Below are 27,818 nucleotides of genomic sequence, written 5' to 3' on the forward strand. Positions count from 1 at the left end.
AAACTCAGTATCCAATTAAATAACAATTCCCCATTCTCTCCTCTTCCCAGCCCCTGGTAACCATCCTTCTACTTTCTGTCTCTATGAATCGGAAAACTCTGGGTACCTCATATAATTGGAATTATACAGTATTTGTCTTTTTGTGACTGGCTTATTTCAGCATAATGTCCTCAAGGTTCATCCTTTAAATGTCCTTCCTTTTTAAAACTGAATAATATTTCATTGTATGTATGTACCACATTCTGTCTATCCATTTATTGGTTGAAGGACACTCAAATTCCTTTCACTTCTTGGCTATTGTAAATAATGCTGCTATGAACCTGGGAGTACAAATAGCTCTTTGAGACTCTGCTTTTACTCCATGCAATGGCCAGATCATAGCTCACTGCAGCCTCCAACTCCTGGGCTCAATTGATCAACCTCCCCATTAGCTGGGATTACTGCCACGCTCCACCACACCCTGCTAATTGTTTTTTAAAGTATTTTGTAGAGACAAGGTCTTGTTATGTTGCCCAGGCTGGTCTCGAACTCCTGGCCTCAAGCCATCCTCCTGCCTCAGCCTCCCAAAGTGCTGGGGGATTACAGGCACGAGCCCGTATTTTTAATTTTCTGAAGAACCGCCATATTGTTTTCCACAGAGCCTGCACCATTTTACATTTCCACCAACACTGCACAAAGATTTGAATTTCTCCACATCCTGAACTAGCACGTGTCATTTTCTGTTTTTTTTTTCATAGTAGACATCCTAAAGAGTGTGAGTCATCCTCATTGTGTATTTTTTAAAATTAAATAGACTTTATTTTTTAGAATAGTTTTAGGTTCACAGAAACACTGAGCAGAAATTTCAGAGTTTCCACATACCCTCTAATCCCCACAAACACTCAGCCTCTCCCACTATCAACATCCTGCACAAAGTGGTACGTTTGTTACGATTGATGAACCGACATGGAGACATCATTATCACCTAACGTCTATAGATTATATTAGGGCTCACTGTGGTGGTGTACCTTCTGTCAGTTTTGACAAATGTATAATGACATGTACCCACACTGATAGTGTGGTATCATACAGAGTAGTTTCACTGCCCTAAAAATCCTCTGTGTTCTGCCTATTCATCCCTTTCTCATCCCAACCCTTGACAACCACTGAGCTTTTTACTGTCTCAGTAGTTTTGCCTTTTCCAGGATATCTTATAATTGGAATCGTACAGTATGTAGCCTTTTCAGGTTGGCTTCTTTTATTTAGTAATAGATATTTAAGTTTTCTCACCATGTTTTTTTTATGGTTTGATAGCTGATTTCTCTCTGTGCTGAATGATGTTCCCTTGTCTGGACGTAGCACAGTTTATTTACCCATTTACCTACTGAAGGACATTTTGGTTGCTTCCAAGTTTGGTCAATTATGAATAAAACTGCTCTAAACATCCTTGTGCAGGTTTCTGTGTGGGCTTAAGTTCTCAAATCATGTAAGTAAATATCAGCACATGCAATTGCTGGATCTTCTAGTAATAGCATGTTTAGTTTTATAAGAAACTTCTAAATTGTCTTCCAAAGTGGCTGTACCATTTGGCATTCCCACCAGCAATGAGTTCCTGTTGCTCCACATCCTTGTGGTTTTGATTTGCATTTGAGCACTTCTTCTTAACATAACAATGTCTCCTCCCTGACATGTTTCAATTTCTTTTCTTTTCTTTTCTTTTTTTTTTTTGAGACAGAGTCTCACTCCATTGCCCAGGCTAGAGTGCCATGGTGTCAGCCTAGCTCATAGCAACCTCAAACTCCTGGGCTCACGCGATCTTCCTGCCTCAGCCTCCCAAGTAGCTGGGTCTACAGGCATGCGCCACCATGCCTGGCTAATTTTTTCTCTATGTATTTTTAGTTGTCCAGATAATTTCTTTCTATTTTTAGTAGAGACGGGCTCTCACTCTTGCTCAGGCTGGTCTCCAACTCCTGAGCTCAAGCGATCCTCCCGCCTCGGCCTCCCAGAGTGCTAGGATTATAGACGTGAGCCACCGCGCCCAGCCTCAATTTCTTTAAGAGAAGAAAATAACAAATATTTATTCAGACACTCTTTAAAATGAATTTTTGTCATTTTATTTTTGGCAAAGTAGAAATTTACTTTCTTGTGATCTAAAAAGAATACCCATTTTAAAAAATTTCAGGAATAAAACGTATATAGAAAATAAAAATCTCCACCATCCAGATAACCACTATGAACTAAAAATCTTTCCAGAAATTTCAGCATATGTACACATTTAGAAAAATACTTTCATACTGTACACACTGTTTTATGTACTACATACTTTATTTTACTCTTGATTACCTTTCATTTACCACTAGAATATCAGCTCCGGGAGGAGTAATTTCTTTTTTCTTTTGCTTATTGCAGTATACCCTGTGCCTAGAGGAGAGTCTGATATATGCAGGCACTCAATCAATATCCATTAAATAAGTAAATAAATAAATCCCACTTTTATCCCATAACAAAATGTCTTGGAATTTCTTTCTTCTGTGCCCATAAATATAGATTTTCATCATTGTCTGTTTTATTGGCTGTGTATATTTCAATGTGTTTATTGAGCTAGTGCTTTACTGATTGGCCATGTAAGTGGTTTCTAATTTGTCATTATTATAAACAATACTGTGATGAATATGCACTTACACATGTTTGTGCACCTGTGGGATTATCTCCTTAGATTCAGTTCAAAAAGAGAAGTTCCTTTGTCAAATAGAACACACATTTAGAAAATGATTGCAATTTATTCTCCCGTTCAGGGAGAGTATTCATTTTCATTTTCTACAACCTAGTTATAATAGAAAGGATAAAATTTTTTAATTTTTTCAGTCTAATTGGTAAACAAAAGTGTTCTGCTGGGTTTTAATTTGCATTTGGTTATTAGTGAGTTATATATATATTTTTTGTTTATTGTTCATTTGTGTATCTTCTTTTCTGAATTCCCTATTTGTGCTTTTGTAGTAGGTTGCTTAATCCTTTCTTACTGACTTGCAGTAGCTGTTAAAGACATTAATTAACCTTCTCTATGTTATAATGTTGCATATATTTCTAGTGTGTCATTTCTTTTCAAATTATATTCATGGTATCTTTTGCCAAACAGAAATTTTATTTAAATTTTTTTTTAAATTGAAGGATAACATACATAAAGTGCATCACGCATTTTCAGTGCTCAATGAGTCTTTTTTAAAAAAGATGTGTCTATTTGAGGTTTGTATGTTTGGAATACATACAGACAGTAAAATGATTACTATAGTGAAGCAAATTAACATGTCTATCATCTCACATAGTTATTTTTCTGACAAGAGCAGCTCAAATCTATTTATTTAACAAAAATCCCTAATACGATACAATTTTATTAACTGTAGTCCTCATGTTGTACATTAGATCTCCAGACTTGTTCACCGTACATATCTGCTACTTTGTATCCTTTGACCTTATCTCTCCATTTCCTCCCTCCCCATCACTGTTTCAACCACTACCCAAATCAGGTTTCCAACGTAACCTCTTAATGTCAATAATCCTACCAAGGTAAATAACTCTGATAAAGTAAGTTTTAACTCTTTTCTTTTTAGAGACAGAATCTCGCTCTATCTTCCAGGCTGGAGTGCAGTGGCGTCATCATAGCTTGCCAGCCTTGAATGCCTGGGCTCAAGCAATCCTCCCGCGTTAGCCTCCTGAGTATTCTTCTATTTTTTGTAGAGATGGGGTCTCCCTAGGTTGCCCAGGCTGGTCTTGAACTCTTGGCCTCAAGCAATCCTCCTGCCTCAGCCTCCCAAAATGTGGGCTTACAGGCGTGAGCCACTGCACCCAGTTCTTTTAACTCGACGTAACAGTATCTGTCTTATTCTTCATGGTGTCTATCTTTGTCATGTTTGGGAAATGCCATGTTTAGGAAAGCATTCCCCAACTCATAATTGTGTAAATATTCACTGCATTTTATTTTGTCCCTTTCATTATTTCTTTTGTTATATTGAAATCTTTAACCCAGCTAAAATTTAATCTAATGTAAACTATAAAATAGGGATCAAATTCCCCTCTCTCCTCTGTCCCCCAAGGACTACCACCCAACATCATTTCTTAACTATTCAACACCATTTATGTATTAACTACGCAACACTATTTCTATGATTTGAAATATTTCCTCTTCCTATACTCTGTTCTTTTCCTTTATTTTTCTATTTATTGCTATACCATTATCTCCTCATTTTAAATATAGCTTTAGGTTTTAGTATCAACTGAAGTAAATATTGCATCTTCACTCTCTTTCAAACATTACTTGGTTATTATTACTTATTCTCCCAGAACATCTTTACATTCATTATGATTTTAATTGGAATTACACCGAATGCATGTATTGATTTGGAAAATGTTTATATCTTTACATGATATATTTTTCCATTTATTCAAAAATTTCTTTCTGAGGGGCCAGCCGCAGGCGCCACTCTAGGCCTTCCTCCTCAGTCCTCGGCCTGTGGTAGGGCCCAGCCCAGTCCCTGCAAAAAAATGAAAAAGAAAAAAAAAGAAAAAGAAAAAAGTTCTTTCTGTTCCTCAATAACAGCTCAAAGTTTTCATCATATATATAAATTCTTGGCCTTTTGGCTAAGATCAAGTGTAGTATCTGTTTTTTTTTTTTTTTAATTTTTTCCTTTTTTTTTTTTTTTAAATGATTTCATGTTATCCTTGTGCAGGGGCCCTGCTAATCTTCTCTGTATTGTTCCAATTTTAGTATATGTGCTGCTGAAGTGAGCACTAGTATCTGTTCTTATCAGTTTAATACCTGACAAAAATTTTTTAAAAAGTTAAAAAATTTTTAAAAGTTGTCATCATATAGATCCTGCACATTTTTATTTTTTTAACCTAGGTTTTAATATTTTTGTTACTACTATATTAACATTTTTGGTTATTTTTCTAATTAATTATTACTGGCATATAGGAAATATATATATTTTATTATCTATACATATAACATATTATACACACGTATCTAGTCATTTTACTAAACTCTCATTAGTTTGAAGTTTTCCTGTTTTTAGGCAGACAACATATGAAAATAATATTTATTTCAACCAATTTTTCTAACATTATTTTACTTTGATTACACTATTAAGAACTTTCAGAACAATGTTTAATGTTTTGCTCTTACAACTTGTCTTTAATGAGAATGCCTCCAGTTCAGTGTTCTTAACACATCCCCACAACCTCTACAAATTCAAATTTATTATAGCTGAGGTGGGGTTAAGGCAACTGTGTTCTTTTAGTTACACAGATAATTTTGAAGCATATTGTCGTCCAATATACCATTGAGGACCCTACTCTAGTGTTTCTACATTAAATATTATTCAATATGATACACATTATTTTTCCCATTAAGGAAGTATTACACTATTCTAAATTTATTGAGAGTTATTAATTTAAAAGAGTTGGGTTTAATAAAATGTTTCTTAGCATTTCAATGATCCTTCCTATAAGATAAAATATTTAAACATCACCTGTTTGAAGGCACCAGACAACTACCAAAGCATTTAGGACATGAGAGGTGAGGTTTCTAGATGAGGAAGAAAATTCATTTGGGTAACCCTGACATTTTATGTCATTTTCCTTGAGACATCTTTTAATATTTAAGCCATAAATTTAAGGGCCATAAATCAAGAAGTTGAGCAAGAAGCAGTGACTAAGATACTGAGAAGCTAATCAGAACTCTTGGCAGACTCACGGGGCTAGGGAGAAAAATATCGGAGTTCAGGGCCCACTCTGGAGGAGGGACACTGTTAAAACACTCCAGGCTTTCCACTGGGACCTCTGATAGTTAATTTTATGTGACAATTGGCTAGGCCATGGTACCCAGATATTTGGTCAAACATTAATCTAGATGTTTCTGTGAAGTTATTTTTTAAAGATGAAGTTAACATTTTAATTAGTAGGCTCTGAGTAAAGCATTACTTTCCATGATGTGGGTGGACCTTATTCAATCAGTTGACAGCCTCAATAGAAAAAGATTGACTTTCTTGGCAGAAGGAATTCTGCCAGCAGATTGCCTTTGAACTCAAACTGCACCTCTTTCCTGGGTCTCCTGGCCTACCCTGCAGATTTTACATTTGCCAAGCCTCAACAAGCATGTGAACCAATTCCTTAAAAATCTCTCTCTCACTCTTGTGTATATATGTATATATACATACGCATATATGTATATTCACACATACATATATACACACACATCCTCTTGGTTCTATTTCTTTGGTCAACCCTGACTAATACAGGACCCTTGAAAAACTGTCCTCTAGGAGTAAGGGCAACCAGAAATACACCAGGCATTATAAAGACTGCATCCAGATTTGAATAAGTTTAATTCCAGATTGAAATAGGTGAGCTCTGCCTGCCTGCCAAAATCTAGAGTAAATCCTCTCTAGAGGAAGATAATATTATCAACAGCTCTACAAATTTTTGTCTGTAATATCTGGTGTTCAATAAAACATTATCACAAATACAAGGATATAGAACTGAGAGATATACCCTGTGAAAATTAGCTGAAAAATGAAGGTAAAATAAAGACATTTCCAGAGAAGCAAACACCATGATAATTCCTCACCAGCAGACTTACCTTACAAAGAGTTTTTCAGGCAGAAGGAAAATTAGTCCAACAAAAAGCACAGAAATACATGAAGGAATAAGGAACAATAGAAATAGTTAGTATGTGTGTAAGTCTGCAAGAACATTAACTCTACAAAAGTAATAATGTCTTATGGGGTTTAAACTACATGTAGAATTATAATGCATGATAAAATTAACACTAAAGGTGAGGGGGGATAAAAGGAGTTTAAGTACTCTAAGATCTTTGCATTGTCTTGGAAAGAGAAAAGTTACTATTCTACATGAAATGTTAATAAGTCAAAGATGAATGTTATAATAGCTAGAGTAATTTCTATAAGAATGTGTAACTAATAAGCAAATAGAAGATAAAACAAATAGAATAAAAATACTCAATCCAAAAGAAATCAAGAAAGTAAAGAAAGATAAGACAGGTGGAAGAAATAGAAAGCAAATTATAAGGTGGTAAATTTATACCCCAATATATTAGCATTATATTAAGTTTAAATTGATTAAATATTTCTATTTAAAGATAAAGATTATTGGGCTGGATATTTGATGATGTTAAATTGACAATATGCTGCTTATAAGAGATACACTTTAAATGTTAGCATACAGTAAAATTGAAAGCAAGAAGCACTGATCAGACAGAGTAGATTTTAGGGCAAGTAGTAGTTTTAAAGATAAAGACAGGCCAGGCATGGTGGCTCACACCTGTAATCCTAGTACTCTGGGAGGCCGTGGCAGGAGGCTTGCTTGAGCTCAGGAGTTCGAGACCAGCCTGAGCAAGAGTGAGACCTCACCTCTACTAAAATAGGAAAAATTAACCAGGCGTGGTGGCGCACGTCTGTAGTTACAGCTACTGGGGAGGCTGAGGCAGGAGGACTGCTTGAGCGCAAGAGTTTGAGGTTGCTGTGAGCAAGGTTGAGGTTGCTGTGAGCTAGGTTGACGCCAGGGCACTCTAGGCAACAGAGTGAGACTTTGTCCCCCCAGCCCCCAAAAAAGACCCTCCACCAGCAAAAAGATTATTTACGACTCACTGTGGGCTCCAATGATCATTAGCATATTTTAGCAATACGGTATTTTTAAACTAAGGTATGTACATTGATTTTTTTAGACATAATGCTATTACACACTTGATAGACTACAGTATAGTGTAAACATAACTTTCATATGCATAGTGTAAATCAAAAAATTAGTGACTTGCTGTTACTGCAATAATTGTTTTATTGCAGTGGCCTTGGAACAATTGTACAGGTAGTATGCCTGTACAGCCCTCTCCACTTTCCACATTTTATGAGCCTTGGGCTGGCCTGGGAGGTTCCCCACGATCCAGGCTCCAATAACTGCACCTCTTCCCTTATTATTGGGCAGTTCCCTCACCCCCACTCCCACACTTCCTGGCAAGCACTTGGAGTGTGTTCTCCCACACCCCTGTCCTCATCTTGGGAGACTGGAGAAGCCGGGTGTGGTGGTGATGGGGGCAGGGGACAGGAGGGCTTTAAAAGTATGGTTAGTGGCTGGTACGGTGGCTCACGCCTGTAATCCTAGCACTCCAGGAGGCGAAGGCAGGAGGATCACTTGAGCTCAGGAGTTCGAGACCAGCCTGAACAAGAGGGAGACCCCGTTTTTACAAAAAATAGAAAAATTAGCCAGGCATGGTGGTGTGCTCCTGTAGTCCCAGCTACTTGGGAGGCTGAGGCAGGAGGATTGCTTGAGCCCAACTTTGAGGTTGCAGTGAGCTATGATGATGCCTCTGCACTCCAGCTGGGGTGACCCTGTCTCAAAAAAAAAAAAAAGAAAAAGAAAAGAAAAGAAAAGAAAAAAGAAAAAAAGTATAGTTAGTAGCCTCCCCACTGGATAGTTCTTTTAGAAATCAAGCTCTTTACCTGACACTCAGGCCTGCCTACGCAGAAGGGGAGCTTTTAAATGAAAGCAGGGCTCTTCCCCTCATTTTGTGATTAAGGGCTGTGGTTTACCTGCAAAAGGCTTCAACATATGAGTACTCAGCTGAACTTGGGCTATTAGGACCCTCTGCCCACCTCTTTCAGCAAGGTGAGGATGTTCCCCTGGAAGACTAGAGTCCCCAAAGGCCTGGATGTAGGCTTCATTATTATTACTGTTAATATTGTTATCCATAGTTGCCACCTACTGGGTAGTGTCTGCATGCTACAAGTTGTACTAAGCCTGTATTTGCATTACCTCATTTAATTGTAGTATTACTTACACTTTAAAGTGTTGAGGACTTCAAGGCCAGAGGAAGTTAAGTTACTTATTGAAGTCACACAGTCCGTAAGTGAGGAAGCCAGGAATCTATCCCAGGTCAGTCTAGCTCCTGAGCATGTCCTCATAACCTCAGCATTATGCCTCACCTAGTGCTGGAGACAATATTATACTTGCAATTTGATGTTAGCTGAGAATTAATGGAATTGTCACTTGTAGCATTCTGAAGGTGAGGTTCTTGTGTAACAAGATGATGCAAATATAATAATTTAGAATCAGGTTTATTTTCAAAATGTTACTGCAAATACAGGTCCTACTTTACCCACATTTGGTTTAAGGAGAATTCTTTAGTAACTAAAATAACTTTTAACAAGTCGAATGAAGAAGCTGTGAAAAACCAAAATCGGAAGAGGCCACTCAGGATCTCATAAAAGTTAAAGTTTATCATACATTTTCCCCTGTCTTAAAAACTGAAGCCTGTCTCTGACTACAGCCCAGTTATGGTGCTCCACTGCCCAGGCAATTTTAAAACTTGAGATAAATAAAGCACCCACACAGGACTTTTTGCCTCTGGAGTTATCCATGCTCCCGAGTTGTGGGCTCCAAACCTCAGTTTTATTTATTTATTGTGTTTATTACTTATTTTTTTACTCTATGGACTTGGCTCTGTTGGGCTAGACCCAGAGTCCTGTTTATCTCGTCTTGAATAAGGACAATCTCTGTCTCCTCTAATTCAAGTGAAAAGTCTATTTGTTTATTGGCCATTCTACCCAAATTCTATGCCAGTTCCTTAACAAATTGTGCAAATTGGGTTTCTCAGACCAGCATTCGACATAGGAAGAGATGAGCTTTAAACAATTCCTTCACAGGCCATTATGTAATTTTTGCCTTATGGTGGTTAAGAATCATATCAAATCATTTGCAACTTTTATTGACCTTTCCTCAGTTCCGGGCCCTGGGTGAATTGATCAGGCACTGCTCTTCTGCTTCGTGGGTCAGAGTGGTGGGCACAACTTTCCTGAGGGCTGATCCAGGCTGGGCTCTGACACCCAGTACTTTTCCACTCATTAAAAAAATAAATTCAGTACTGTCTTTGGATGAGCTCGTTGCATAGCCCCGTGCTATTAAAAAATCCAAAAGAGATATTCTTTTTCAGTCTGACCACATGGCTTTGTTTTCTTGGATAAGGAATGGTCTGTATTTACAACAGACATCTACTAGCTAATTATGGACAGAAAGAAGGGCTACAGATCAAAACCTCTGATGTTAACATTATTACCTTGGTAGGTATTCATTCCCATGCTATTCCCAAGTTCATAAATAAAAAGACAACCACATTGTCCAAAATTTGATTCCCCAAATTTGCTTATACAGAAACCCTTTGTGCTTACTGCAAGTTCCTCTTCCATTGTAAAGTGGGAATTGCTGGAGTAAGTGGGCTATGGGCTTTGTTACTTCACCTTGGTGAGCTGTGTTAAAACAAAACAAAAACGAGTTGAAAGTTGAGAACCTTGGATCTTCCTCAGCCACCAATAAAGCATGGCAGTTGCACCCCAGGCACTTGCCAAGGATTAAAATTTGAAACTCACTGTCACTAAATATTTATTAAAATGTCACCATACAGAAACTCAGAGTTGTTTAAAATCCATGTAGTCCATCTGAGTTCCCAGATGTGACAAAATACAGTCCTAGGTTAAGTCAAGTTAGAAGACAAGCAGGTGTCTCAGCCGGACTATACCTCCCCTGCCCCTACACCCATCAGAGTTCTAGTAGAATTACTTTTACTATACATTGTGTTTTAGTGAGATTCCATTATTTTTATGGAAATCCAGAATCCCTCTACTTGATGTTTGGGTTTATTACACAAATTATTTATGATATCACACATCATATGGCCCATCCATGGTGGCGATGTAAGTAATCATAGTTTACATTTTTCTTTTTGTTGCTGAATTCACTTCGTGCATACTTGAGTTATATATTCTTCTTCACTCCTGTTCATTTTCTCTTTTTAATATTTTACATATCCTGGGAATCTGTCTGAAATCTTTTCTATAAGTTATCTAGATTCTCCCTATATCAAGCTCTGTGGGACTTGGCACTTAGTAGGCATATAGTAAATATTTGTTGAGTTAAAAGTGGAGTATAAATAAATTAAAATGAAAACATTCATTTCTCCCTCACTTGGGTTCCCTCAACACTTATGGGTAACGCTGGTGCTCATTATTCCGTGTATGCTCATCCATTGTGAAGAAGTTGCTCTTGTGCTATGTCACGAGCATATGGCTCCTTTATCTTTCTCCATTATCTGCTCCTTGAGGACAGAGAACTTAACATCCATTAATACTTCTTGTGTACTTTGAACAGTGCTCTGCACACAATGGGTGCTCAATATATGCAAATTAAATGAAAGACCCATGGCCTGGATTTGTGACCCACCTTTTGGGATTGAGAGGGTCACCATCCCGTAGTCTAGCTGTTATTATCTAAAGCCAATACCACTTGGTGTTCCCGTTTACATTTCATTCATTTACTCACCTTGGGTCATAAAGCCCACATGGAGATGGTAGGCTCCAGCTTTTTCTCCTAGGCACCTGTCACGGACATCTCTTGCCTTTGCCTGCCCAGCATCTACTTCTCCTTCCACTGCTAATGCCAACATGATTTTCCTTTGGAAATGAATGCTTCTCCACTCTCAGTGTATGTGGCTCAGACGGGGAATAGGTACACGACCCAGGCTTGGCCAATCAGAGCATTCCATCCTCCTGGCCACAGTGATTGGTCCAAGGATGAAGTCATGACCAAAACCATGATCCAATAACTCAATTCCAGGACTTGTGTTGAACTTGTGGACTCAGAAGTTTCTTTTCCTTGCTGGGTTTACCAAGCTAATAGGCTATAAATCTATAGCTGTCAATGCTACCTTATTAGAAAACCTAACTAAATGAACAAACATTAAGCATATGAGCCTAGAGATGAATACAAAATGAGCCTGATGACAATGGACACTGAATCCAGCTGTGCCTGAATACCAGTTTGAATTTTCTGTCAATGCAATTAAAAGAATTTGAACTAACACAGGATTCTGTTTTCATTATGTGATCTCTCCCTGGGCCAGCTGAAGTCTCAAGGGTCATAATCAGAGGCTTTGTGCTTACAGAGCAACACCGGGACTGGGAAATAAAATAGTTGTGTGAACTTATCATGAGTCTACCATGGTTCCATTAAAAATAATTTAAAACTCCTAAGTCATGGGAAAGGTGTAGAATACTAGGCTGGGTGAGAGAAGTTGTAGACACAGGTGTTTGAATGTGGTGAGCAGGGTGTTCTGAGCTGTTCAAGGTGGCTAAGGGGCCAGTGCTATAGACAGCATGGGCCATATTTGATGGAATTGTGCTTTGCTATGATGTCATTAGCTTTTTTTAAGGCAAAGTGGGGTGAACAGAGGAGACTGCCAGGGATAGGGAAGCTAACTACAGGGAATGACAGAGGAATATCTAAGAATAACCTTACTTCCTTGACTCAAGGTAACATCTCCACTTCTGTCACCCACTAATAACCCATAATGATTTGTCCAACACAAGTAACAATCTATGTTTTCAGAAAAAAGACAGAAATAACTCTGGGCTATTGTGGGAGTTCTTTTTTGGAGGTTGAGAAAAGTAATTCTTCCCTAGGAATAGAACACAGAAGAGATCTGCTAAGCTCGGATGGATACCCAGGGCTTCTTGAGGCCGTAAAGCCAGCACTTCTCTTCTTTAGGTCAGTTCTTTCTTAGCTCTCCACCCACTGGGTTTTGTCCAAAGATCTCTGCTAGTTCTTGCAGCAAGGTTTATGTTGAACAGGTTCCAGCGGTGAGGTCACCCTCATGGAAGGTTTCCATATATGACATGCCTCTGCTGCTACACCCAAGAGCTTTCCCAAAGCCCTTTCACTGATGCTGTCCAAGAATAAGGTCTTGGCTAGATTCCCACATTGAAGGGGCAACGGAGTTGTGGTTTCTGAAAATAGAAGGTATTGTCTTTTTTGTCCAATTATAAAAGCAGTACATGTTCTCTGTAGCACATTTGAAAAATTCAGAAAAGGATAAAGGGGGGGAAAAAAGGAACAGTCATTCCAGAATTCCATTGCCTACAGATAACTAATATTGATATATATGTTTTAATTTCTTTCAAAAAATATTTTGTCTTTTAATTCTTTTTTCCTGATTTTTTATTTGTCAAACACCACAACAGAAATACTGATATTTTAATGTACTTTTTTCTCATAGTTTTTCTGAATACATGTATCTATGTATATTTTAGGAAGGCAGTATTGCAGCACGGTTAAGAATGAGGGTTTGGAAGTATGACACCGTTCATTTGGAGTTCTATGGCCTTCATGGCCATGGGAAACTTGACTCTTTAAGTCTTAATTCTTCAACAACAAAGTTTGCTAATTCTTAATCTAGTCTTCAGCTAGTACCACATTATTTTAACTTATAGGTTTATAATAAAACCTACACGGTAATAAAATTTCCCCTAATATTATTATTTTTTTTTTGAAGGTTTTTTTTTTTTCCTGAGACAGGGTCTCATTCTGTTGCCCAGGCTAGCGTGCAGTGGCACCATCATAATTCACTGCAACCTCAAACTCCTGGGCTCAAGCAATCCTCCTGCCTCAGCCTCCCAAGTAGCTGGGACTACAGGTGTGTGCCACCATGCCTGGCTTATTTCTTTATTTTTATTTTTGTAGAGATGGGGGTCTCACTTTGTTGCTCAGGCTGGTCTTGAACTCCTGGCTTCAAGTGATCCCCCTACCTCTGCCTCTCAAAGTGCTGGGATTACAGGCCTGAGCTCTCACACTCAGCCTTCATTCAAGTTTTTAATGGTTATTTCACCTATTCCAGATTAATTTTAGAATACTATTTTCAAGTTAAAAATGAGACTCTTTTAGTGGACCTGCATTTTAAATTTTGGATTAAGGAAGAATTAACATCTTTAAAGCACTAAATCTTCTCCTCATGGAATACATATAATATGTCTGTCTTTCCATTTATTTACTTTCATGTTCTTCTGGAAAGCGTAGTTTTCCTGCTATAAGGCTTACACATTTCCTGTTAACTCTGTTCCAAGGCATTTTATATTTTTACCTGCTAGGATGGTTGAGATTTTTTTTTTTTTTCCCAATCACGACTGGCTATTACCTGTACTGGAAAGCTATCTTCAAAGATTTTAAATGTATATTTTAGTGAGCAACCTTACAACTCTTTCTTATTAGGCTTAAGCATTTCTTCAGATTTCTAGGTAGATACTTAGTTTGTAGTATTTAGCCAAAACTTGTGTCTCTTTTCCAATAGTATACTCTTTACCCTGCTTTGTTACATTGGCTAGATTATCTTTTCAGGACACTATTCAGTAATAAATTAATAGTTAGAATAGATCTATCTTGTCCTTGACAACATTATTTGCTTATTAAGAATGATGCTGGGTGTTGTATCAGCAGATTTATTTTATCAAGTTAATGAAGCTTATTTCTTTCCTAATTTATTAGGAGAGTTTTTAAAATAAAGAATAAATGTTGATTTTCATCTTAAGATACTTTTTTATGAGAGACTCTTGTTTCTGTTTCCTTTGACCTACTTCTGTGATATATTATATGAGTGGATTTCTGTTAATGAGGCCATTGTTACATTCTGGGGACAAAAATCACCAAATGTATCACAGGCTCTCTGAGACAAGTAGACCTGGGCTGTTGTCCTGACCCATCACTTACTACAGAGCTGGAGAATCGTGGGCAAGTTCTAAATGAGGATGCACAATAAATGCTGGCAGTTATGATACATTGTTCCTTTCCTATATGGATATATTTCTTAGTGCTTTATTTAGAATTTTTGCATCTATATTATTGAGACTGGTGTGAAGTGTGTGGGTACACAATTTATGAGGTATTCACAAAAATGAGTTATTTGTAAGCTATAGTTCTGCTTTAAAAAATGAGTTATGTTGGTTTTTAAAAATTTCCTATGCTCTACAAAACTTAAAACAGCATGAGATGTTTGCATACCCATGTTCATAGCAGTATTAGTCATAATAGCCAAGAGGTGGAAGCAACCCAGGTGTCCACTGATGGAAGGATGAATAAACAAAATGTGGTATCTACATACACTGGAATATTATTCAGCCTTAAAAAGAAAGAAAATCCTCCCACATGTTACAACACAGATGAACCATGAAGACATTATGATAAGTGAAATAAGCCAGTCACAAAAAAGACAAATACTGTATGAGTCTACTTATATGAGGTTATCTAAAGAAGTGAAATTCATAGAGGCAGAAAGCAGAATGGCAGTTGCCGGGAGGTAGGGGGAGGGGGAAAGGGGAGTTGCTGCTCAATGGGTGTAGAGTTTCAGTCTGGTTCTTTTTTTCTGAGACAGGATCTCACTATCTTGCCCAAGCTGGTCTTGAACGCCTTAGCTCAGGAGATCCTCCTGCCTCAGCCTCCTGAGTAGCTGGGACTTAAGAGTTTCAGATTTGCAAGATAAAAATGTTCTAGGGATATGTTTCACAATAATATGAATATACTTAACACGACTGAACTGTACATTAAAACTGGTTACATTGGTAAATTTTAGGTTTTTTATCACAATAAAAAATGGCATAAGAATTATCTTTTCTTTGAAAATTTGAAATTCTCTCATAAAAGCATATGAAGATAATACATATGAAGCAAATGTATATTTGTTCCACTTCTCCATCTCTTTGACCTCTTCCACTTAAGATAATTTTTGCTTAGTTACACATAGGACTTTCATATATCATATATTTCTCTCCTTTTTCATTTCTAATTTTATATATATTTTTCTGTTTCTTCTTTGGCTACTTTAGTGCTTTTTCAAAAAAAGACATCATGAATTTATCTACCTATTCTCCTATTTTAAAATTTATTAACTTCTTCTTTAATATTTATTTCCTTCCTCCTGGCTTTCCTAGTATATTTTGTTATTCTTTTTCTAATTTGAGTCCAATGCTTAATTCCTATCTTTTTGTTCTTTATTAAATAACTAAAGCATTTAGAGTTCTAAACTTTCCTCTCTGTACAATTTGTAGAAATTCCAGAAGTTTTAATTTTTGAGGTCACATCACTCATCTCTAAATAAAAGATAAATGGCTCTATATGTGGTTTTTGTTTTCTAACGTGCTTTCTTTCTTTAACCATCTAAGAGGCAACCTTCTACAACTGTTGATCTTTAAGTTGCATGATCTTTAAAATCATTATTCAAAATGTGTGTACATGCATTGCTCTGTTCCAAAAAAACCAAAGACTTACCAGTTATTAGCTGAATAATTTTGGACAAGTCTTTGCATTTAGTCATATCTTCTTGCATGTCAGGGGGCTGAGAATACAAAGACAAAATTGCTGTTCTCAAGGAGTATACTTTAGCTACATAAGCTAGCAATAAACAAAGAGAAGAGTTTTAGCTTGTGACAGTGCCATACAGACAATATAGAAGGTGACGTGACAGTGATGGGGTGGAGATGCTCTAGATGGGGTTGTCAGGGAAGGCCTCTGCTAACCGCCAGATCCCATGGGCTCATCCTGGGATTTAGCCCAGAAAACCTCTTCTGAGCCATTTGGTACCACTGATCTTCCCTTCTTTAAACCGTTGCCTTCCTTGGTTTCTGTGACAAGAGGTAGTGTCACTATTTCCTGGTCTCTTCCTACCTCTTTGAGCTCCCTCTTTCATCTTTCAGCCTTGTTTGCAGGCACATCTTCTTCTGACCACCCATTAAATGAGCTGTTGGTCGGGACAACTATCCCTCCTGACAGCTAGAAGGAGAGCTCAACTGCAGTACAGGCCCAAGATACGATGCTGAGTCAAAGAGTTCAGAAGTTCAGATAGGTTCCCACAAGGTGGGGGGTGGAGCTTCTCCAGGCTGGGACCCAGGTCCAGCTGGCTTCCTAATACATGATTGAATACCAAGGACATTATTTCAAGGAACAGCTAAACAACAGGAAGTGCTATACTGACTGCAAGGCACTTAACACAGTGTGTAAAGCAAACATGGTCCCTATCCTAATAAAATTTACAGGATAGTTCAGAGATACGACTCACATAAAAAGACAGTAAGAAAACACTGCAAAATAGCAAAAACCACACAACAAATTGTAGGAAACAGGCTATAATTGCCATTGGAATTCAAGGAAGGAGCCCTCAGAGTGAACTTACCAGTGAGAGAAGACACTAAAGAAGGTGGAAGTTGAACCAAGCTCCAAGGGAAGCAGATTTGATCACCAGAGAAGGACACAGACCCACGGCTGTGCAGTGCCGCAGGGCTGGATTCGGGATCTAACAGGCTCAGTGCATGATGAATCCATTTGCAACAGATCAAAGTTGCAGGACTCACTGGACTTTCACTCATTAAAGCTTTGTTCTCAGCGGTCTCCCTTCCTCTCGTCTCCAATATGAAAAATCTCTCCTTCCACCGGGGTAACTGCAACTCAGAAGCAGCACAACAGACAAAGGGGACAGGCACTTAAAATTTTAGATTCTGTGGTGCCAAAACCTTTGCCTCTCAAGCAAGAAATATCCATCATGACGCTGGCCCCACTAGGGAATACTTCTTTCTCCCATGATGCCTTTCAAGGTTTCTGGTACTCCAGAGAGCATTATAAAGGCTTAAGGGTTTCTTCTTCCCCTTTAGTCCCATTTAAGGAGTATGTGAAAGTGATCGCCTGAAAAAACCCAGCCCTGCCCCGACCCCCAGCAAAGCAGCTCCTCTGGATTCTCTCTGGACCTGGTCTGTGGCACTTTGGAGGGTCTGTGCCTCTGAGGCCAACTGGAATGCAACCAGACATTGCCCCTGTGTCCCCGCTCAGCCCAGACCACTAAGCATGGTACCTGTGTAGCTTGGGAGAGTGGAAAAGGCTCCTGGCCTTTGAGACTCAGGAGTCCAGGAGTCAGTCCCTTTAGCTGAGTAGTCGCTATCCTTTCTTTCTTTTTTTTTTTTTGAGACAGAGTCTCACTCTATTGCCCAGGCTAGAGTTCCATGGTGTCAGCCTAGCTCACAGCAACCTCAAATTCCTGGGCTCAAGCGATCCTTCCGCCTCAGCCTCCCGAGTAGCTGGGACTACAGGCATGTGCCACCATGCCTGGCTAATTTTTTCTATATATTTTTAGTTGTCCAGCTAATTTCTTTCTGTTTTTTAGTAGAGACGGGTCTCGCTCTTGCTCAGGCTGGGCAATGTATTATACATAGTTCACTTTGGTTCAACAAACATTTGGTGAATGTCTATGATGTACAGAGGTTGATAAGAGAGCTCACAATTCTTAGGTATAAATGAGCAGTGCAGTTTTCAACCTTGGCTGCACTTGAGAATTCTAGCAGCTTGAAAGATAAAAACAAAAACAAAACAAAACCAATTTCTGGGGCCCCACTCCATAGATTCAGATTTAATTGATGGGGGGTAGGGCACAAGCATCAGTATTTTTTGAAAATCTCCATAGGTATTTGTAGGTATTTGAATGTGTAGCCAGGAGTAAGAACTTTAAATGGCCATAGGTGGAAAGTTCTAACTAAAGGCTAAATTTAGATTTTAGACAATGGAAAGCTACTGCAGGTTTTTAAGCAAGAGAAGGAACATGAAGATGGCTGTAATGTGGGAAGCTTCCTTGATCAAAGTGTGCAGAACACTAAAAACAAAGAGATCTGGTAAAAAGCCTGTTACAATAGTCCAAGTAAAAGGTAATAAAGCCCTAAACTAAGCGGTAGCCTGAAAAATGGAAAGAAGGGGATGGATTTCCTGGAAAGCACAGGACCGGGCAATTTCAGGACTGTGCAGGGCAAGCTGGAGTAGCCCTGCTGTCCTGGGCTGCAGCAGCGGGGGAGGCACTTTTCCCCTTGCCTAAACCCATCCGGCCCCCGATTCTGACTTATACCAAAACTGCAGAAGAAAGAATTTCTGCTACCTTGGGAGTTAAAGACCCAAGAGGAGAAAAAGAATACAGAGACGTGGCCCTTTCAAGGGAAAGGTTCAAGGGCCACTAACCTAAGCAAGAAAGACTGAATATATTTGGTATACAAAATTTTAAAATGAAGCAAAACTTTATACATTCACAGATTTTTTTACATAGAAAGAAATCATTCTTCTCCTACCCAAGGTATTTACTCTCCTGTCTTCACCTGAGATGTCAAAAATAACACCATTATTTCTAGGCCACCTAGAACACTAGGCTCAGCTCATAGAAAGAAAAATGCAGTATCAAGTGCAGCTTCAAACACCTTCCTAGGTGTTGCCTTAATCAGAAAAGAATAGCCAACACAATAAAATTAGTGGGGTGGGGAGGCTGGGGAATGTAATCATTTATTTGGAGTGTAACCTGGTACTCCAAACAAAGGCTCTACTGTCCTCAGCGGAAAGCCTGTAGGGCATAAGAAGGAAGTGAATGGGATGACCCACTTGAGACAGCACCAAAGAACAGAGATGACTTCATGTCCCGACAACAGGCAGAGAAAAAACACTGAATAATTAAAAGTGAACTGGGACACACCTTCAATGTCCGTACATCTCAAATTCCATTTTCCCCTCACCTTTCCCCAAACAACCAGACTTTTTATTTAACCTGTTTATACAATGCTTGATCAAAAGGATCACTCTAAAGCACAAAAACATACATTAATTGCTATTTTATTATAGAGGAAAAGTGTCCTGAAATATTTGTTAAATGATAATAATTCCTGACAAAATCACTCTTCAAGGTTTGTAAGCCTCACCATCTGGTCAGATGCAGTGAGCTGTCCCTCATCCTTAGAATAAGCTCCATTAATATTGCCATAAACCACAGGAAAACCCGAAAGACTTTCTAAATGGCTTCTGAATTTCTGCATAGATGCCCTTATTTAGTCCAGAGGTAAACAATAAACAGGTTGGCATAGGAATTAGAAGGATAGCTGAAAAGAAAAAAAGGTTAACAACCGGCAAATCTAGAATGAAGGATTTATGGGAGTTCGTTATACCATTCTTTTGACTTAATTTTTGAGTTATAGTTGCTTTAGTGTCATCATGCTCTTTTCCTGCCTTGTCTAAAAAATATATTTAGTTATTTCTTTTCAAATCAGAAACAGAAAATCAGCTCTTCCCCAAGTGATGCCCCCTTTCTATTCTGTCTAAAAAAGCTTACAAAGCTTTCTGGAAAGCTTAAATTAAGGGGCTACAGTACACTGATATGGTTTTGTAATTCTCGGAAGGTGCCTGACTCAAGCTCTCATCGAAGGTCTGTGATGTTCACTGCTCTGTCCACAACAGTCACGTGGCTGCAGCTCTGCAAGGGGAAAAAAGAAAGAATGGTCAAGTCCTAGATAATTCTGAAAAGTTATTTTTTAAAAACCTCTATTTAAAATGCTCATTCTAGGCCAGAGGTTCCCCATTTGGAAGCCAGATTGCTACTTAAGTGGTAGTTTCGGCAAGGGGTCTAGGAATCATCACTTCCATCAATCCCCACCCATAGATTGAATCAATGTCTGTCCATGTCTTCATTTATTTTTTAAATGTATGTATCTTCTAGGGTCATTCTTGGTCTGTTGGTTGGTGATTTGGTGCTAAAACCTGGGAACAAATAGAGTCATTCTTAAAATATACATTTATTGAAAAGAATTATTGTGTTCATTACAATTCTGGGGGCCACGATGTCAATCAGATGATAAACACATGGGGAATTATACCATATATCAATAATATAATCACATGGGGATGGGAGACGCTCACTTTTGGCATGCAAAAGGGTCTTTATAACTGAAAACCTGGGCACTGGTGTTCCAGACTTTTTTCTGATTGTGTAGTCCCTGTTTTAACATGCTAATACCTAGACATGTATTATATTTTAAGGCAGAACAATCTATTTTTGAACAGATTTATCAGAAGGTTCTTCCTCATAGTCAGCTTAAACTATCATTCTATGAGGTCTTAGTTTTAGAGCTAGGAGTGACATGAAATACACATAACTCTCCTAATACTTGAAGTCGCCTTCCAGATTCTTCCTGTGGCTTCTCTTCTAAACATATGCAGTTCCTTTTATGTGACAAGGTTATCAGTCCCTTTTCTATATTGGTCACTTTTCTCTAAACCCCCCCAAAATAACGCTCCATGGCCAGCATGGAGTAATGCAACACTATCACAATAGATTTGAGGGGGCAAACTGAAACATACTGATCTTCAACCAAACTTTTTATTCACAGAACGCAACTTAGAGCAAAAAACAACTTCCTAGGATGGTCATAAAGTCTCTATAATCTAAGAAAAATTGCAGATCAAATGTACTAATTTACCTATCATAGTGGCTTTTTTCTTTGCATTCAAATCTCTTATTGAGGCCAGGCACGGTGGCTCACACCTGTAATCCTAGCACTCTGGGAGGCCGAGATGGGAGGCTTGAGCTCAGGAGTTCGAGACCAGCCTGAGCAAGAGCAAGACCTCATCTCTACTAATAATAGAAAATTTAGGGCATCATGGCATGCACCTGTAGTCCCAGCTACTTTTGAGCCTGAGGCAGGAAGATCGCTTGAGCCCAGGAGTTTGTGGTTGCAGTGAGCTATGATGATGCCACTGCACTCTACCTAGGGTGAGAGAGCAAGACTCTGTCTCAAAAAAAAAAAAAAAAAAAAGACATACAGTGGCAGAGCTAAAATTCAAATCTATTCCTATCCCACACTGCTTCTTATGTATGTCCCTATGATGGAGATCCGGAAAGATAAATGACAAGGCTGGCCTTCTATGTGGGTCAGGAAGGACAATGCACCTCATCAACCCTGTCATCCCTGCTTAAGCTTAGCCCTAATTTCTTCTACATAGATACATACACAGAACAGAGGTGGATCCTTGCTGTGTGGGTGAAATCCTTTCTGGCGACAGGAAGATATCTCCTCTAGTCCATGGTCAGTTAGTTTAAAAAATCCGGTTCTGAAATAAGAAAAGGTATGCTCAGAGTCAAGCGAAGTCCCCAACATGTGCATGCACACACACACAGGCATGCACAGTCACACAGCAGGACAGAGGTCATTTTTAGACAACTTCTGTAGGATGCTGGCTCACAGGTCCCTTCTCTGGTGAATGAATCATAACTAGAGAATGATTCATCACTGCCACCACACTAGTTTTGCTGGGAGAATTCAGAATAGAGGATTTGGAATGAAAAAGAAGTAACATTCTGAGATAATCTGTTTGATTTTGAAATTTTCTAATCCAACATCAAACTCTTAAAATTTCTTTTTTTTTTTTTTGAGACAGAGTCTCACTCTGTTGCCCAGGCTAGAGTGAGTGCCGTGGCGTCAGCCTAGCTCACAGCAATCTCAAACTCCTGAGCTCGAGCGATCCTCCTGTCTCAGCCTCCCGAGTAGCTGGGACTACAGGCATGCGCCACCATGCCCGGCTAATTTTTTCTATATATATTTTTAGCTGTCCATATAATTTTTCTATTTTTAGTAGAGATGGGGTCTTGCTCTTGCTCAGGCTGGTCTCGAACTCCTGAGCTCAAACGATCCGTCCACCTCGGCCTCCCAGAGTGCTAGGATTACAGGCGTGAGCCACCGCGCCCGGCCTTAAAATTTCTATTGCTTCAAGCCAAACACTTTAAATTTCTTGTGGACATTTCTTAGAAAAGCAACTAGGTGGTTGCTTGGATATCTTTTTAAACAAGTATGATAGATTTATCAGGACATGGGGCTTAAAAGGAAGCAACTAATTGATATTACGATCTATGTATTTTATAAAGAACAAGGTCTCAAGAAGAGAGACCTTTTCCTCTGAGGTGTTCTTCCTTCTACCTCCTTGTGACACCCAGAACCACGTCCCATATACTCACTCCTGGAACTTGGGGGAGCAAACAATGGCTATTGACTCTGGCAACATCAGCTGGTAGGAGCAGTGAGTGTGTAGGTCAACACTGGAGAGAAAGGCGGTCTGTGTGGGATGAGTCTGAGAAGAGAAAAAAAAATCAGAACTCTCAGTGAGGATACACAGTTGTTCCCCCTTAACCGCAATTTCCCTGTCCGAAGTTTCAGTTAGCCATGTCAACTACAGTCTGAAAATATTATATACAATTAAGACATTTTGAGAGAGAAAGAGAGAGATGACATTCACATAACTTTTATTACAGTACATTGTTATAACTGTCCTAGTTATTATTAGTGATTGTTAATCTCTTACTGTGCCTAATTTATAAATTACACTTTAGGGTAGGATGTATGTACAGGAAAAAACAGTTTATATAGAGTTTGGTGATATCTCTGGTTTCAGGTACCGACTGGGAGTCTGGGAAGGTATCCCCTGAGGATAAGGGGAGACTGCTATACAACCAAGCCTGGCCTATGAAGGAAGGCGAAGGCAAAGCCAAATAGTTCTCAACAGCTGGCCGTAATCTCCTTTTCAAGTACAAAGCGATTTGCAACCCTGAGGGGGTACACCTGAAGTTCATGATGCGAAAGTTCCTTTCCAGCATTGTAAACAAGCATAGCTTGACATGATTATGTGAAGAGACTCATTATTTATTTATTTCTATTTTTTTAAGTTCAAGAGGTTTACTGTATAACATGGTGACTATAATTCATAACAATGTATTTATTACATACTTGAAAATTTCTTAAGAAAGTAGATTTTAAGTGTTCTCATCACAAAAGTATGTGAGGTAATGCAGTTATTAGCTTGATTTAGCCATTCCACAATGCATACATATTTCAAAACATCATGCTATACACCATACAATTTTTGTCAATTAAAAAAAAGGAAAAAATACCTACTCCCGTTATAAAGTCTTGGAAAACAAGGAATAAAATGAATAAAAGAACTCATAGAAATAAGGAGAATAAGTACTTTTTGGAAATTGGAAGAGTTCTCTGTAGTGAGGGATACAATGAGAGAGAGGAAGGGGACAAAAGTGACTAAAAACTAAAATAACTTAGATCAAACCGGCCCCAGCAGAATGACAGCTAAATAGGAGGGGACTTGTCTGGAGAGCAGTGGTGGGGAGATGTCACAAGTGGGGTGAAGGAGACCACCCCATTTCAGTTCCTGGGTAGTTGGATGTATAAGGGATGCCCTCATGTACATTGTGCAGAACCATAATTCTGGGATTCCACTGGATAAGGTGATTTCTGTCTAACAAAAAGCAACACAGTGTTAAGCCCAGACCAGAACATACCATCCTAGCTCACGGTTATAGACGATATACAAAACAATCCAGCGCATTTAATTCACTCAGATGACCTTCTCAGGGAGAGTGGTCCCAGAGGGTAAGGCTCTGTTGAAACACCTTCTGGCTTCCCCTGTTTGAAGGCAGTGGAGGATGTTAGGCAGCCTGAACACTTATTGGTGTGGGAACAGGCAGACAAAAGGAGGGGAGTGAACAGAAGGGGGAATATCTTTCAATCTGTACTATTCAAAATGGGAACTCTGATCCCACTGGTTCATGAGGTTTAGCATGCCTGACGGGTTCTGGAATTCCTGGTTGGATGAAGAGCTGTAGGCTGCAGAGCTTGGGTCAAAAACAAGTTTGACCTCTCAAAATGAAATCAAGATCCAGGTTCCAGGTGTCAAGAAAAAGTTTCCCTGTGGTTAGTGTGTGTGGGCCAGGAGATCAACGTGGTGGGCCCTGTGGGGCGTGGGGACTGGCAGGGGGAACACACGTCAGGTGCATAGTGGAGGTTCAGACAGTGCTTATCAGACTTGGAAACAGGTACTGGGGCTTAGCAGGTGTGGATAGTGGAGTCGCATGAGATTGGTGCTGTCAATGTGAGGGGTGGTGCATGGAGACATGAGAGATCTGTGTTGGGGTTTAGCAGGTGAGATGGGTGAGGAGTTCGTCTCAGGCCTGGAGACAGGAGACAAGCCTCATGGTCTCAGGCATTGGGGGTATGGAGATGGGAGGGAAGACACCCACTACGGGAACTGCAGGTGAGCAGACTGATGCTATGGGAGCTCAGGGTGTGAAGACCAGGAGAGCACACCTGTGTCTCAGGTGTTGCACTCAAGGAGAACCATATCCCAGTCATCATGGGTGAGAAGACCAGTGAGTGTACCTGCCTCTTTCTGGCTGGAGACAAGAGGGGAGCCCAGTGTTGTGGGTGTCAGGGGGGTGGGGTGGTCAGCTATGTACAGCACAGAGATCACAGGTATAGTGGGAGTGGAGATGGTGCCTATTAGACTTGGAAACAGGAGAGGAGACTGTTTCCTGATGTTTCCTGCTCTGGCTCTCCAGTTCTTGAACCAAATTGGAAGAACTCAAGGACTACGATGTTGTGTTCACCCTGGGATCCATACAATTGAAGATGTTAGTGGGGTTATCAAGATGAGAGTCTATGGACAAGGCAGGTGGGTGTTCTTAACAACTGTGAATGGCATGAGAATGGCCTTTGGGACTTCCTCCAGGAATTTCTCCTTTTCATCCTCTTGAAGAAGTATGAGTATGTCTCTGGATAATTCAGGCTTTGGTTGTTCGAGTGATTCATAATTTCTAATTGACCACCAACACTTATTTGGTTCCTCACGAGCTCTTTCCACATCATAGAGAGTCACCCAATCTGGAACAGATGGCACATGCTGACCAATATTTCAACACGGAAGAAGTCAAGGACTATGTAATCCACAATTAGATGAATGATTCTTCCTGGCAGAGGTGTTAAAAGGTCAAGCATGAGTTTGGGGCTTCATAGGCAAAAGATGTTCTGCAGTTAAAGCATCATCCAAGGAAGATATGAGAGGTAGGGGACTACCTGGATTCTAGTGGGTGGTTAAGTCATGCAAAGGAGCCTGTCTTGTTTAGAAGTAGAATAAGATGTTGAAATTTGAGAGTAATTAGTTAAAGCACTATCTAAATGTGCATTCTGTTAATTTCATTTGTTTCCAATTATTTGTGTTTTATTAAGCACATTTTTTGGTATAACAAACAAACAACTAGATGAACTAAGATGACTTATGTTCATCTTAGAGGGGTGTATTCTTAGGTAACAAGAATAGAAATAGAAAGATCCAAAGTGACTTAAAAAGACCACTGACCTCCACTAACAGAAAAACATAAAAAAACAAGTACAATTGTCCAGTGTTTTCAAACCTGCTGTCCAAAAACACAAATCTCCTGAGAAGCTTGTCAAAAGCTCAGATTCCTGTGGTCCACCCCTGGAAATATCCCATGAGAGGGAGCATCTTTAAAGCTCACTAAATGATTCTTCTGTGCAGCCTTGTCTGAGAAGGACCACTCCACAGAACGCCATGATAAGCTCACTGTGGATGAAGTCTTCAGGGCAGGAACTTGTTAGCTGAGTGGTGGCAGCAAATCCACACACGAGTCCTCATGGGGCATGTAAGAACTTCAGAGACCACCAGGGAAAAATAGTTTCTACCTGATCATATTATAATCCTTTAGACTGTTACAGAGCAATGGCCTGTGCCAACACCTCTCATTCCAGGGTGAGAATGCAGGATTCTAACTGGGGGCCAATGAGGCCTACACAAGCCAATCTAGACCTATAATCTAAAGTTGGGAGGCCAGGTGCAGTGGCTCACGCCTGTAATCCTAGCACTCAGGGAGGCCAGGGCAGGAGGATCACTTGAGCTCAGGAGTTGGAGACCAGCCTGAGCAAGAACGAGACTGTCTCTACTAAAAAACAGAAAAATTAGCCAGGCATTGTGGCGCATGCCTGTAGTCCCAGCTACTCGGGAGGCTGAGGCAGGAGGATCACTTGACCCCAGGAGTTTGAGGTTGCTGCGAGCTAGGCTGATGCCATGGCATTCTACCCATGGCAACAGAGTGAAACTCTGTCTCAAAAAAAAACCCCAACAAAATATAGTTGGGTAGCCAGAAAGATAATAAAGAGTCACACAGCAGGGGTACAATAAACAACTGTTAAACTGAATCAAAAGACCTCCCTTTCACAGTCAAGTTTCTTGACGGATGGTTATGTTCACCGTGTCCACCCTGCTGGGATAGAGGAAGGCTCTTTCAGAAGGAGAAAATAATATGCCAAAGGAGCCCAGCAAGGAGAGTGAATGCTGAAGGCTGCCTGGGCACCTGGGTGGAAGCAGAACGGCCACACAAGATGATGATGAGGGTTAAGATGGGGCTGATACAAGATAAGGAGTGCCTGGGATACTGGGTTGGGGGTTCAACAATATTTGGTGACTAATCCATGACCACATAAGTTTTTGACCAGGGAAGATGATTTATGGTTGGCAAGGTGCAGGACGAAGAATTGATCTTTTACATTCTCCTCTTGCCAATTTCCAGATTTAAACAAATCTTATAGTCTGTTTTTTGTTTATTTGTTTGTAATCCCAAATTAGGAAGGAATGGTGTAGAAATATCATGGGGAAGAAAAAAGCTAAACTACTATTAACTGAGGCTTTAAATTTGCTCCTAGCTGGGTCATCACTGATACTTAGAAATCCTTTTATTCATCTGTGGCTAAGTTCTACCTGAAGTCTAAACAGTAATTATTTCAAACTTTCTCCCATCTCCTCCAGTTTGCAAATCCACCCTTGTCTCCCTCTTGTTTGACAGTAGACCTAGACTCCAACCTTACTGAAGTCAAGATTGTCTAAAATGAGTTCCCTCAACCCTTCCAAACATCATTTCAAAAATCTCTCTGTATCTTCACCTCTCTACCTTCAATCCTGTCTCAGAGGAATGAGTGTTTTCCTCCCCATAGGAAGATGAATTTCCGTTTGGTACTTTTGATTCAGTATTTCCATACCACCACATTGCTTTCTCTTCTACCCATTTACATCTCCTCCAATGGTTCATCGGGCGTAAAAACACATACAGATAACTACACATAAGAATGTGGATAAATCTTGAAAATGTTAAGCAACAGAAGCAAGACACATATACACATATTGTATAATTCCATTTACAAAAAGGTCAAAGTCAGGCAAAAGTAAACCATAGCCTTTTGGGATACACATTTAGATGGTAAAACTAGAAAGAAAGCAACGAAGAGAAGACCAGAAAAGTCAGAGGAGGGATCACC

General features: G+C 39.5%; 1 protein-coding gene, 1 non-coding gene and 1 pseudogene across 5 annotated transcripts in view; 1 reads left to right on the forward strand and 2 right to left on the reverse strand.

Moving 5' to 3' along the window:
• Nucleotides 1-4,594: 4,594 nt before the first annotated feature.
• LOC138400325 (U2 spliceosomal RNA) lies at nucleotides 4,595-4,665 on the forward strand (annotated as a pseudogene).
• LOC138400391 (U6 spliceosomal RNA) lies at nucleotides 4,659-4,765 on the reverse strand. Its single transcript, XR_011236285.1, has one exon. It is a non-coding gene; the product is annotated as a U6 spliceosomal RNA (small nuclear RNA).
• Nucleotides 4,766-9,973: 5,208 nt separating this feature from the next.
• The window catches only part of STAMBP (STAM binding protein), a 40,941-nt gene continuing 23,096 nt past the window's right edge, over nucleotides 9,974-27,818 (reverse strand). For 2 of the 4 annotated variants that reach the window (XM_069494150.1, XM_069494149.1), the window contains exons 8-12: nucleotides 22,661-22,773; nucleotides 21,660-21,759; nucleotides 20,024-20,125; nucleotides 12,614-12,824; nucleotides 9,974-10,292 (exon numbers count right to left, since the gene is read on the reverse strand). In XM_069494150.1, coding sequence (XP_069350251.1) covers nucleotides 20,069-20,125; nucleotides 21,660-21,759; nucleotides 22,661-22,773 — 270 coding nt within the window. In that variant the 3' untranslated portion in view covers nucleotides 9,974-10,292; nucleotides 12,614-12,824; nucleotides 20,024-20,068. Of the gene's footprint in view, nucleotides 10,293-12,613; nucleotides 12,825-19,508; nucleotides 20,126-21,659; nucleotides 21,760-22,660; nucleotides 22,774-27,818 lie in introns of those variants that run through there. The other 2 variants (XM_069494148.1, XM_069494147.1) reach the window with 1 other exon arrangement.

The sequence above is a fragment of the Eulemur rufifrons genome, chromosome 19 (assembly GCF_041146395.1).
Source record: "Eulemur rufifrons isolate Redbay chromosome 19, OSU_ERuf_1, whole genome shotgun sequence".
Taxonomy (NCBI): Eukaryota; Metazoa; Chordata; class Mammalia; order Primates; family Lemuridae; genus Eulemur; species Eulemur rufifrons.